Source organism: Myripristis murdjan, chromosome 17 (genome assembly GCF_902150065.1).
Source record: "Myripristis murdjan chromosome 17, fMyrMur1.1, whole genome shotgun sequence".
In the NCBI taxonomy this organism is placed as follows: Eukaryota; Metazoa; Chordata; class Actinopteri; order Holocentriformes; family Holocentridae; genus Myripristis; species Myripristis murdjan.
In genome coordinates, this window is record NC_043996.1 from 20,250,586 (window position 1) to 20,264,484 (window position 13,899).

The window sequence follows — 13,899 nt, forward strand, 5'->3', positions numbered from 1 at the left end:
AAGTTAAAAGGGCTTTACAATAAAACAATTAATACAGGTCATACAAACCAAAGCGTAAGACATACAGATAACAGATAAAATTATAAAAATAGATCAAAATAATTTGAATAGTTACAACTTTACTTGGCTAATTGACTTTAAGCATTTGTGCAGAATGATATGACAATAATACACACTGTAAAGATGTAAATATGTTATCCTACCTCTTCTTGTTTTGACAACATTTCAAGGCAGAGATGAAGGGCAGCACAGACTTCACTGGACAGCTCACTGGTCTCCTTGGCTTTCAGTAGAAGAGGCGCAGCTAATGCTAAAAAAAAAAAAAAAGGGGTGGGGTGGGGGGGGTGGGGGGGGTATCAGTGCAGATACGCATTATCACAAAAATTCAAATAACATGTTTCACCAAAAACAAAACAAAACAAAACAAACAAACAAACAAAAAAAACATGTTATTTACATCTCTCAGACACTGTTGCTTTAAGCTTGGGGACATTTCGGGCTGTGGTGGGCCAATCACTTTTATTTTGTAGATTATTAATGCAGAAATGTATCATTCCCTAAATTTTCATAAAGTTTGACCCAGCAGACATGAGATATTGAGCATGAAGCTTATTGCCCTGTTGGCCTAGTGGTGGTGGTGGTGGTGCTGTGCCGGGCCAAAATAAATTCATATTCAAAATGCTAGACCCCAGTGTCAAAATCCATTATTCACCCACATTTTGTTGTAAACAGGCCAGCAGAGGCTTAGAAATTACATGTTACTGACAGACAGATGGAGCCGTATCCATAGTCTGTTGCCCGATCTTTGATCATGAGGGACAAATAACTGGGACATGGCACGCTTTGTGAACGAAAACAAGTGAATGAATTGATGACAAAGATCCAGGAGTCTTACCGTGATTTTCCTCGTTCTTCACCATGGATAGAAAAATAGACACTTCACTCTCCAGTTTCTGCTGGCAGGCACTGGCCGCCTGAAAACATACAGCATCAGCGGGGCAGCCACTCGTTGTTGAATCCACACAGCTCAACAGATTATTAAAGCACACAAATGGATTTTTTAATTATACACAACTGGAACTTGAGAAGTGAATTAGGACTCCTTAGCTTCCCGATTGCTGCTTTGTGCCATTCATTTTCAATTTTGGAGTTTCATCTTACCTGTAGGGCATGTGTCAGGCTCCCCATGGCCATACTATCACCACCCTCTTCATCAACCATAATCTGCTCCTGGGTGCAGTGCCGGGTGCTATAGGCTGAATGCTCCTCCAAAGCATCCAGCCACTTCTAGATGAACAGACATCAGTCACATAAACATGCATGTCCACTCACCTAGATCTGCTCTCACAATGTGTAACATGTACAGTGACTGCATGCAAGGTGAATCTCATCTCACTTTTCTCGTAGCCACTGAATCTGTCTTTGAGGAGACCTTAAAACAATGCACAGTGTCATCAAAGCACCTGAGCGTGAAGAAGCAATTATCCCATGGTTTGACCTAGAAGTACAGAGATGAAATCACTTAGTCATTTTGGCTATGGAAGTACATTTCAAACAAACACACTGTAGCATTTGATTACAATTCCAATATTACCCTGAACATGATTGTAGAGCAGTAAAAAAAAAATCAACTGTCATTATCATGCCTAACTTTTACTACCCACCATGCAGTAGGCTTGCGTTAGAGTTTTACAGCCCTGCTTTCTGACACCAGCCACTGCATCAGCTCTAGAAAGAGAGGCAGATGGAAAAACAGGCACCACACCAGACCCCAGGCACATACTATATATAACACAGGACACTGCCATAATCCACAGATGTATGCATTGTTTGAGTTGCACTAACAACTGCAGGCTTGCTGAATTAGCACAGCACTTTGGCTCCAAGAGGAAATTATTTGGAGAAAATGTGATTTTTTTTTATTTTTTTTGCCAGCAATAGGTGATTACAAGGAATGGTTTTATATTATAGTATTATAGTACAACACTTACAACTCTCTAACTGGAAACACTAACTCTGATTCTACTAAATAACAAAGGAGTTATATGCAGCAATTGCATTGGATGGTTTGAAATGGAGAACCTCTACATTGCTGCCACTGTGTAGTGTCTATGCAAGTGCATGATATCACTGTGTTTATGCAAGTGTGTATAGTTTTACAAGTTCTTTTATAGAATTATTTTCAGGTTAAGACATCTCACCGCCTGGGATACCAGGATATAGTTCCATCCTCAATTACTATCCAGTGGGACCGCCATCCAAGAAAGCGTGAGCTCTGTCAGAGAAAGATGAAGCTGATGACACTTCTTTGTAGAAATGTGTCAGCTGAAAAAATTAACTATTTTATTACATTAAGAAAATATGTAAAATTCTCTTCCAAGGCTGTGTACCTTCCAAAGAGGGCCCTCAAACCTCTGCACCCCATTGCTCACATCCTTTGGGGAAGAAGATATTAGCTGTAAGATGTGTACTTTTTACAGATAATGTTTACAGTTTCTTGTGATTCTGACTAGAAGTGCTTCTTTTTGCATTTTTCCCCAAAACATTGTGAGGAATTTGTAGAGTTTCAGGAATGAAAATATGAGGAACACTTCAGTGTTGATCCTTTAATGTTGAAATGAAAAGAGATGAAATCAAAGTTAAAAAGGAAGATACTGCACTTGGATTCCAGTTTTTCAGTTACTCCACATCAACACAGTGGTCGCCATAAAAATCAGTGCATTTGAACATTTCTTGATTATAAAAGTGAATAGTTTAATTGAAAAAAAGTGTTTTTGTTTTGTCTCCGTCTTTATGTTCGAGGTAGACAAATGGAAACTAATGTGGGTTAAATGGAAAAAAAGAGTGCACTCAACTTCTACCTGTAAAGGTGAATAAAATTTGCTTATGAAGCTACACCTCATTATCCCTGGTGTTCCCACCATCCTCCTCACAAGTGCAACTGTCCATAATTATAAGCACTCAAATAAAAACTTTGAAAAAGTTAAAAACTAAACTGCATGGATTCAAGTCTACCTCATACTAAAGGTCCCTATACCTTCACTGTTCTGTCTAGGAGGGAAATGAAGACACTCAAAGGAAACAGAACAACAATAAGCACTAATCCATAAGTTTTTGTCCCTCTCCTCACCTTCTTATAATAGGCTGCCAAAATCTGTCTTAGCTCATCATCACGAGCAAGATCATACGCGGTCTGGTCTGCAACAACAACATAAAAATTGCCACTCAGTAAATTCCTGCGCAGTTCTATGCATTAACCAGATTTTATGAATAAACAAACAAACATAAAATACATATTTCACAACATAGCATGTTCCATGTGCATGATTGGATTACTGGTTTGAAAGAAAAGTGAGATACATCCTCATAAAACAATCAACCTAAAGATTATGTGCATCAATTTATTTAGGTACTGTATTCATCACGCACATTAATGACAGGTGAATTGTTTGTGTTTGAGAAGGTGGAAAACAAGGTGAGTAGATGTACCGTTCTTGTTTCTGATACTTGAGTTGGCTCCAGATTTCAGCAGCTTTAAAACGCACTGCTTCTGCCCCCTGTAGGCTGCACAGTGTAAGGGCGTATTTCCCACTAAATCCTTGCAGTGGATATCTGGAGCCTGCCTTCTGCCGAGCTGAGGAATTAAAATCAGAGATGAATACAACAGCTTGAGGAGCACATCGTTTCGTGATGTAACACGTCAAACTCTACAGCAAACTCATTTTGTACACCTCTGAACTGTCCTGTTTTACGTGGCACTGTGATTGAGTGTGCGCCCTAAGACGACTGAGGGAATGGGTGGGATCTTGAATAAGGAGTTCAAAAAGCTGACAACAGGGAAAAGTGGGTGCACTCAGTGGAGAATATTCACATCCTAATGGAGGGCTGCATCCATATTTTGCCCAAAGTTTAACTGAGGGTCAGATGCTCACCAGCTTAGACAGTGTGGAGACGTCGCCCTCCCTGGCTGCTTCCAGAAGTTTCTCCTCCTGCCGCCTCTCCTCTCTTCTCTCTGCAGCTGCACAAACGAAACACTGTTTTGAGAACCAGGGCAGCTCACCTACAATAATGACAGGCCATCAGTCATCTCTGTTTCTAGTCCCCCATCATTTCATACCCTCCAGCATGGTAATGATTTCGTCATCCTCTGTGACATCCTTGGGGATTTGGGCCGTTCCATTGATTATGTTGGCGCAGGCGTCGTACCGCAACAGCAACAGAACGACCGCCTGTGGAATCCAATGTAAATAAGCAATTACTTTACTGAAAAGGACAAAGCCTGTCCATCACTTGATTGGGTTTGCACCAAAAAAAACTCAATTAAAAAAAAAAAAAAAAAAAGAAACTGACTAAATTGAGTCTGTAACAGTAAATCAAAATAAGAGGCTTATCACAATGCAGGCAACACCTCTCATTACAGTATGGAAACTGACAGGGAGGCCAATATTATAATAAGCATTGTTCACCTTTCTTCCAGTGGCGGCTGCTTTGTGTAGAGGCGTGTCACCCATGTTATTCTGCACATTTACATCCGCACCAGCCTACAATGACAAATCTGGAGTTCAGTGACTGGAAGGCTGTGTACAACACATGAAAAACACACCAGTTAAAAACAAACATGCAGAATTAGTTCTATTAGTTCTGTCCTCTCACCTTGAGTAATTCCTCAACAACATCCTTGTGTCCAAAATAATGTTACAGACCCCAGCAATAGGGCCTGCAGAGCAGATTAATTTGTGGTGTAGAACACCTGAAATAACTGAATAAAGAGAGTTAAATGAGGAGACGAAAAGTGTGCTTCTTGTCTCTTTACTCACAGCCGCTGTTTTTTTTCAATAACACATACATGTTCTCCATATTTATGCATTCAGAGCATTTTCAATAGACAGATATATACCTAAATCATTTTGCTTTGTTCACATTTCCACTATACAGAAAATACAATTCACATAATAAACTAAAGTCAAAACAATCCAATATCTCAATGCAATTTAGGTACATTAGGATTAAAGCCTATTCCTTTAAATTAGATTTAAGTTCAACATTACAGTCCATATTGACTTTATCCATGTATCAAACTCAAAAGTACTATTAAAACTTGGAAATAAAATATATAATAATTACAGCATATTCTGTATTCTTTGGTATTGTCACTACATCAACATTTCCACACTTGGTGCTTACTCAGCCTGATGCCTGACATACAATATGCACAGCTAGCAAGGACAAGCATTTTGTTTTGTTTTTTTAAGCTAACATACTGAACAACAACCATAAAGGAAATAGCTAACATTTTAGACCATAAATTCTACAGTGTTAATACATATATTTGCAAGCAGGAGATTTTAATACTAACAAAAAATAACCCGGAGAGCCCTAAAAGTGCAAATTCGCGGTCAAGTGCATTTTCCTACTGATATGTGGCGTCCGCCATTATCTAAAGCCATGCTGCACATTCGGAACGGCATATTACTTCACTTCAGCTCCGAATTACACAAATGCAACAAATTAACCATTATATCCTTACCAAATACAAATGAAAAGCATTTTGACTGTCTCCTGACATGTTTTGAACACTTAATTGTGTTTTCAGAGGTTACTAACCTGAATAAAGAGAGTTAAATGAGGAGACGAAAAGTGTGCTTCTTGTCTCTTTACTCACAGCCGCTGTTTGAGGAAGGAGACCGACCGGCATCACTTCCGCCTCACAGAGGGGAAACACCACCTTGTGGCGAAAACTCAGAATGCACTTATTACCACATTAAATTAAATTACACTCAAAATAACACAGAAACATTGCTCTCCATACAAAATCCACCCAAACGTGATCACATCCAAGGTGTGCATCACACTCTCCCTGACAAAAATAGAAATGGCTCCTGACATTTCAAACACATCTTTCTTTTTTTCCAAAACCACAACTTAAACTCTTTAACGTAAACATTCAATAACCAAGTTGCATGTTATGTGTACACAATGTGTATGGCTGATGGATGTAAGGAGAGAACTGGAAAGTCAGTGGGATATGGTATGGTGTATTCCACATGGGTGGAAGCGTTGTGTATGTGGTGACGGCACTGACTGTGGGATGTGGTTGTAATGAAGGTTCACCAAGTGTCTGATACGTGAGTATTTGTCTTGGTCTTTTGTCTCTTGTGGATCGTCGGAGTTCAGTGTTTGTCTCAGTGATTGGGACAGGTGCAGATGGCTCTTCATCACCAAAAGCCTGCATTTCACTCCCTTCACTTATCTCCTCAACTGCCGTGGGGTCAGGTAAGCATTGCATTGTAGACTGACTGTCCATTTGTCCTTGTTGTTCCCCTGTATGTTCTCTAATCCATCTTTCTTCCCTTACAGGTACTCCGATTTGTCCATTTTCTCTTGCAGGTACTCGATTTTGTCTCTCTTCCCTTGCAGGTGCTGGATTCCTCTGAGTCAAGGTAGGTATTGGATCATCAAGGTGGTAGGTATTCTCTTTTACTGGAACTCTTAACCAGTATGTTCTCATATTCCCTTCCGAATCTGAATCACTTGTATCACTTTGATGCTCTGTTGTGTTCAAGTCTCTCAGTTGTTTTCGGTTTTGTCCTGTTTGTCTCCTAGGCGCAGGTTCTGACGGACGTGGTGGGGCTTCAACTGGTAAGGAGTTCACAAGTAACAACAGATTACGATGGAGCACTCTGGTTTTCAGTGTGTCTCCCGACTCTGGATAAACTGCATACACAGGATTGTCTGCAATCTGCTCCTTGACTACGTAGATATTCTTTTCCCAGAACGATCTGAGCTTTCCCGGGCCACCACGCTCGCTAAGATTCCTCACCAGAACCCGGTCTCCAGGGTGTAACGTTACACCTCTCTGTCCTTTGTCATAGTAGTATTTGCCTCGTGCACTTGACTGTTTACTGTTTTGACTAGCAATTTTGTATGCCTCTGTCATCTTTTCTGCCCATGATTCTGCATAACCTTTATGTGACACTTTATTTTTTCCTTCTATCAAGCCAAATAACAGGTCTACAGGAAGTCGTGGATGACGTCCATACAGTAGAAAGTACGGTGAGTAACCGGTAGACTCATGACGCGTACAGTTGTAAGCATGCACGGTCTGCTGGAGGTGCTCTCTCCACCTTTCTTTCTCCTTCTCACTGAGGGTCCGTAACATCTGCAGAAGTGTTCTGTTAAACCTTTCAGCTGGATTGGCTTGCGGGTGATACGGTGTTGTGCGCGAATGTCCCACTCCAGATTTCTTTTGGAGAGTACGGAAAAGCTCATTTTCGAACTCACGGCCTTGGTCGTGATGTAATCGGCCAGGATATCCGAAACGGGGAATAAAGTCCTCAAACAGCCTGTGAGCTGCTGTTCGGCCGGATTTGTCTTTGGTTGCATATGCCTGAGCAAATCTTGTAAAATGATCCACTACGACTAGGATATATTCATATCCGCCTCTGCTGGTCTCCAGGTGCAGGTAGTCGATGCATACAAGGTCAAGTGGTGAGTTGGATGTAATCGTGCCCATAGGTGCACGGACATGTGTGACAGGTTTTTTCTGTTTAATACAAGGACATTTTTGTGTGACATATTCTTCTATTTCTTTCTTCATAAACGGCCAATAAAACCGCTCCCTTGCCAGGGACAACACTCGCTCAGTGCCTACGTGCCCCATATCATCATGGAGGTGTTTCAAGACAATGGGCTTGTATTTGGCGGGGAGAACCAACTGCTGTCTCTCACTGGTCCGTCGATAGAGGAGTCTGTTCTCCAGATGCAGTTTTGTCCATTCGTGGAGGAGTCTTTTTGCTGCTTTGCTCACACTCTCTCTCACATCATTGGTAAGTACAGTTCTTGTCTCCTTCAGGTTAATTATCTCACTGATTGCTGGGTCTTTTCTTTGACTTTCAGACAACTCCTCATGACTAATAGTTGGTAGAGGTGTGGGAGAGTCCAGGTTTGTGTCGGTGACCAGGGCCAGGGCTGCGACCCAAGCGACATCCTGCTTCTGAGCTGCCCTGCTCCCATCCCATGTTGCCTGCACCACCTCTGACGTCAGCTCCTCCGTACACTCTGCCACATACTGGTTGATATCAAGAGGTAAACGAGACAATGTGTCAGCATCTGTATTTGTCTTCCCAGGTCTGTACTTAAGCGTAAACCGAAAGTCAGACAACTCCCCAACCCAACGGTGCCCAACTGCATTCAGCTTGGCAGTGCTCATGATGTAGGTTAGCGGGTTATTGTCTGTATAAACGGTGAAATGTGGAGCATAAAACAGATAATCTCGGAATTTCTCGCATACTGCCCATTTGAGTGCGAGGAATTCCAGCTTCCCACTGTGCAGCCGATAGTTTTTTTTCCGCTGGTGTTAGTGTCCGAGAGCCGTACCCTATGACCTTCAGCTTACCGTCCTGGCGCTGATAGAGGACCGCTCCCAGGCCCTGTTCTGATGCGTCGGTGTGCAGTGAAAATGGCAAGCTGAAGTCTGGATAAGCAAGGATTGGTGGATTTGAAAGCATAGTGATGAGCTGCTCTAACACCCTCTGATGTTCACTGGTCCACTCAACAGCAGTGCCGGAGGGCAGCTGGGGACCTTTGATCTTACTTTTCTGAGGCCGGACAGGTGAGACTGAAGGTCTGACTTGGAGAAGTTCATACACTGGTTTTGCAATCCGCGAGAAGTCTTGTATGTAGCTACGATAGTAGCTAAGGAAGCCCACAAGTCGGCGCACATCACCCACTGTTCGCGGCGTCTTGTCCTTGAGCGACTGAACAGCTTCAAGATCTCGTGGGTCGATGCGTACACCCTCTGGGGAAACAAGGCGACCTACGTACCTGACTTCTCGGCGGAACAACTCGCACTTTTCAGGTCTCAGCTTCACACCATGTTTTTGAAGTGCCCGGAGTACTTTGCGTACGACTTCGACATGTTCCTCGAAGGTTTTTGAGTAGCACAGGAGATCGTCCAGATAAGGAATACAACACTCATCTCTGAGTGAGCTGAGCATCTCTTCCATGCTCCTTTGGAAGGCTGCTGGTGCGTTTGAGAGCCCGAAGGGGATTCTCACCCACTCATAGAGTCCCCAAGGTGTTATAAAGGCGGTGAGATGCCTGGAGCCTTCGGCGATGAAACCTTGATGGTACGCCTTGCCTTGATCAAGAATGCTGTACCAGGAGTGGCCACCCAAGGTGTCGGTCAGGTCCTGGATCCGTGGTAATGGGTGCCTGTCAGGGATGGTCTTCTGGTTCAGTGATCTGTAATCAATGCACAGGCGCAGTGAGCCATCCTTTTTACGTACACATACAACTGGAGCAGAATAAGGTGATTTTGACTTGACAATCCACCCTTTCAGTAAGAGATCCTGTATATACTCCTTAACCTCCGCAAACAGTGGCTTTGGTACAGATGAGTATGCTTTTTGTACTGGAATATCATCTCTCAGATTTATTGACATTTGGAGACTTGGAATACAACCAATGTCATTTGAGTCTCGCGCAAAAACTGCAGCCTCCTCACACAGCATCTGTCTTACCACTTCCTGCTGTTTTTCATCAAGGTGACTGAGATCGACTGGGGGTTGCCACGGTGATGATTCAACACTGGAATCAGCCGGAGTGGTTGTGACACTCTGAACGACTGCGTCTTGCACAGGTGAGTCTGTCTCAATGATTTTTTTGATTGGTTGGATGCGACCAATCGCTGTTTTGCGGGGTAAGATGATGTCATGGCTGGTATGATTTCCAACAGGCACGGATATACATGACAGTTTACCATTTTCAATTTCCAGCAGGCCCTCACCTACATCTAACTGCTGCAACTGTACATTGTCTGCAGGTTCAAACAGCACCAAAGAGTCAGATGGTTCAAGATTGGGTGGGACTTTGCATTTCACCCAAGTTACACTACCAGCTGGGATAACCTTTTCTCTCTGACCCACTCGTACACATCCTTCCCGCATAACATTTTTTTTCGTCTGTACGAAATGTACAATGTTCGTGGCCTTTTCATCTGTTATTGACAGGGCGCCACAAAGCAGACTTTTCAAGACAGGTATTAGCCTCTCAGGTTTCCCCCTGATAAATTCTTCCAACACATTGAACCCAATCAGCGGTGTTTCCAAAGGAATTTGGCTAACAAGAAAAGGTGCTGTGACTGACAGACTGGGATCTTCATTTTCCGGTAAGTTCACTGTCACAGCGATCCAACCATCAAAAGGAATCAAGTCACCGCTGACATCATACACATCCAGCTCTTTCTTTTCTTTCATTAGCTCAGCTAGTGGCTGGAGTTCCAGGTCAGGTAAGTAGTCATTTTTCCAGGACCGGCCTATTATACTTACGTTGGCCCCTGTGTCCAGCAGGGCGCTGACTGCTATACCGTTAAGGACACATTTGGTTACAGCCCTTTTTCCTATTACTGCCGCCATTTGTTCATTTTGATTAGCTCCAAAGCTTGGCTGAATAGTCTCAGTTTTATTTACATTAATTGTTTCTGTAGCAGCCTGTGATGAATTTTTCCCATGGCCACTTTGGGTCTTAGGCCTAGCCTTTTGTGCATTAGATTGGGACTTGTATGGAACACCGATCACTGTTTGTCCCCCATCAGTGACCGACTCAAGTTTCCCTGCTGCTTAATTTTTTTCAGACAGCCTTGAGCTCTGTGACCCTCCTCGCCGCATGTGAAGCAATGCCTACAATCAGGTAAATTGTTCTCCAGACACTTTGGACACCCAAACTGGCGCTCTCTTTTGTTCATCTTGGGTTTGGGGGGTGCACATGCGTGAGCACATTCTCTCTGTACTGTTTTAGCCAAGGAATCTACTAATTTGGTAAGTGCATCCATTTTTTCTGTGAGTTCTTTTATTGTGTCTGTCTTGTTTTTGCGCTCAGTAGTGTCTTTTTTTGTGTTTGTCTCTTGCACAGGTTCCCCATCAGTTTGTGCACTGTGTGCTGTTGCATACTTTTGACGGTGAGTAGAACCCAAGCGACGCTGCCGCTCATTCTCATCTGTCGTTATTTTCATTACATGTCTCAATATTGTCTCATCTGTTACCATGTTATCTGAAAGGAGAGGTTTCAACTCTCGTCGGATGTCACTATGTTTGTGCCCAATCCCTTGATAAACAGTATGCAGAAAAACTCCTTGCACTGTTTCTGGGCTGTACCTGATCTCAGCTTCTGTCTGCTTGGAGGAGAAAAGCACTCGCTGCTTAAGTCCTATGACTCGGTAAAGGAATTGCTGAGGGCTCTCATGCTCACTTTGTTTAGCACACATCAGTTCTTGGAATAACTCGATGGCGCTCTTTTCTCCCAAGTGTGACTGGAGGAACCCCCTCAGTTCAGTGATTGTCATGTCCTCTTTATTCATTAACATGTCCTTGAAGTCTCCAGGTTTTATAATCCTCAACACACCTCTCACGATTTCAGGCTCAGTGAAGTTGTCTCTCAGTCCTTCCTCTATTTGTCTGCACACGCTGTTGTAACTTATGTCAGAGGTGTGATCACCTATCTGGCCACCTTGCACTTTGAATTCACGTCGGGGGAGACAGGGGAGGTCTTTGAGGGACACAAACTTCTCCTGAGTGTGGCTTGAAACAGTTTTTGTCTGGTTATGACTGTGCAGTGTGTTACTGTTCTGTGTGGTAGGTTGTTTGAGTGTTTGTAGTGAAGCAGTAGGCCCCACTTGTGATGACTGTTGATTCATTAACTCTTGCAGTTTTTTACTCAAATCCTCATAATGTGACAACATGTCTTGAACATCAGATTGTCTTACATTTACAGGGTTATGTGTAGTGGCTGTTAAGGGGTTAACAACTGGTGGCACACCTGATGAAACAACACCCATTACATTGTCTGTGCCAGACTGTACCATTTCACCATGTGGAGAAGCCCCAAGTGAGGGCTGTTCACTTGAGTCAACAGGTAGGTTTACATTTTGACTAGAGTTCACAACAGCATCAATTGCATCTTTCAACAATAACAACTCAACCATACCTTTGTCCTCTGCTTCTAGCAGTTGCTTACTGTACATGAAGGTGTGGAGGTATTCGAAACACCCCTCAGCGTCCCCTTTGTCGAGCTGTGACGGGTCTCTGCCTGAAACTGGGCCGACGTTTGCTGCAAGCTGGAACAGTTCATCCGATGACAGGCTAAGCAGGCTTTTCCTGATGTCCCACACCAGGCTCTTCCTCTCGCTGTCCTCCATGATAACCGCTCCCTCTCTGCACTGTAATCAGTCACTCAGTCCAGTCCCTGTGTCGCCGTTGCTCTCAGTGGAACGCAGCAGTAGCACTCAGATCATTGAAACAGCTCCAGTTGTTTCACCATCACCAGCCGTGGCACCTGCTGTTTGCCGCTGGTCTGCGTCGTTAGATGATAGGACCCGCTCCCACGGTGTTGGTGGGGGGGGGGCGGATCCCGGACGAGCCCCCAAGAATCTGTTACAGACCCCAGCAATAGGGCCTGCAGAGCAGATTAATTTGTGGTGTAGAACACCTGAAATAACTGAATAAAGAGAGTTAAATGAGGAGACGAAAAGTGTGCTTCTTGTCTCTTTACTCACAGCCGCTGTTTTTTTTCAATAACACATACATGTTCTCCATATTTATGCATTCAGAGCATTTTCAATAGACAGATATATACCTAAATCATTTTGCTTTGTTCACATTTCCACTATACAGAAAATACAATTCACATAATAAACTAAAGTCAAAACAATCCAATATCTCAATGCAATTTAGGTACATTAGGATTAAAGCCTATTCCTTTAAATTAGATTTAAGTTCAACATTACAGTCCATATTGACTTTATCCATGTATCAAACTCAAAAGTACTATTAAAACTTGGAAATAAAATATATAATAATTACAGCATATTCTGTATTCTTTGGTATTGTCACTACATCAACATTTCCACACTTGGTGCTTACTCAGCCTGATGCCTGACATACAATATGCACAGCTAGCAAGGACAAGCATTTTGTTTTGTTTTTTTAAGCTAACATACTGAACAACAACCATAAAGGAAATAGCTAACATTTTAGACCATAAATTCTACAGTGTTAATACATATATTTGCAAGCAGGAGATTTTAATACTAACAAAAAATAACCCGGAGAGCCCTAAAAGTGCAAATTCGCGGTCAAGTGCATTTTCCTACTGATATGTGGCGTCCGCCATTATCTAAAGCCATGCTGCACATTCGGAACGGCATATTACTTCACTTCAGCTCCGAATTACACAAATGCAACAAATTAACCATTATATCCTTACCAAATACAAATGAAAAGCATTTTGACTGTCTCCTGACATGTTTTGAACACTTAATTGTGTTTTCAGAGGTTACTAACCTGAATAAAGAGAGTTAAATGAGGAGACGAAAAGTGTGCTTCTTGTCTCTTTACTCACAGCCGCTGTTTGAGGAAGGAGACCGACCGGCATCACTTCCGCCTCACAGAGGGGAAACACCACCTTGTGGCGAAAACTCAGAATGCACTTATTACCACATTAAATTAAATTACACTCAAAATAACACAGAAACATTGCTCTCCATACAAAATCCACCCAAACGTGATCACATCCAAGGTGTGCATCACAATAACAGGCCAGGTGGAGGGGAGTCCATCCCGCACTGGCTTTGCTCCGAGCTACAGTGACAGCATGGACAGTAAAAACACTCCCCGAGCTGAAGTTGTGACAGCAGGATCATAGCAATGGTTGCTTTGCTAGGGCGAGTTCACTTACATCTGCAGTTGATGTTGAGAGAGATGCTCTGGTCAACCCTTGACTGAAGCAGCCTCTGGACACGGGAGCAGTTGCCCTCTTGTGCGCAGATGAGTAGCTGCTCCTCCAGTCTGCCTGGCTCCATCACTGAGGGCTCATTTAGCTGCTTGAAATGTAAGGCCAAATGGA

At 43.0% G+C, this 13,899-nt stretch overlaps 1 protein-coding gene across 4 annotated transcripts in view; it reads right to left on the reverse strand.

Annotated features, from left to right (window-relative positions):
* LOC115374759 (oxysterol-binding protein-related protein 1) overlaps positions 1–13,899 on the reverse strand; it is a 36,310-nt gene that overhangs the window by 21,679 nt on the left and 732 nt on the right. For 2 of the 4 annotated variants that reach the window (XM_030073849.1, XM_030073848.1), the window contains exons 2-16: positions 13,732–13,876; positions 13,589–13,634; positions 4,654–4,693; positions 4,467–4,541; positions 4,118–4,229; positions 3,933–4,018; positions 3,490–3,634; positions 3,131–3,198; positions 2,391–2,435; positions 2,202–2,275; positions 1,665–1,728; positions 1,397–1,498; positions 1,162–1,287; positions 896–974; positions 204–310 (exon numbers count right to left, since the gene is read on the reverse strand). In XM_030073849.1, the coding sequence (XP_029929709.1) occupies positions 204–310; positions 896–974; positions 1,162–1,287; positions 1,397–1,498; positions 1,665–1,728; positions 2,202–2,275; positions 2,391–2,435; positions 3,131–3,198; positions 3,490–3,634; positions 3,933–4,018; positions 4,118–4,229; positions 4,467–4,541; positions 4,654–4,693; positions 13,589–13,634; positions 13,732–13,855 (1,293 nt within the window). In that variant the 5' untranslated portion in view covers positions 13,856–13,876. Of the gene's footprint in view, positions 1–203; positions 311–895; positions 1,027–1,161; positions 1,288–1,396; positions 1,499–1,664; positions 1,729–2,201; positions 2,276–2,390; positions 2,436–3,130; positions 3,199–3,489; positions 3,635–3,932; positions 4,019–4,117; positions 4,230–4,466; positions 4,542–4,653; positions 4,694–13,588; positions 13,635–13,731; positions 13,877–13,899 lie in introns of those variants that run through there. The other 2 variants (XM_030073850.1, XM_030073851.1) reach the window with 2 other exon arrangements.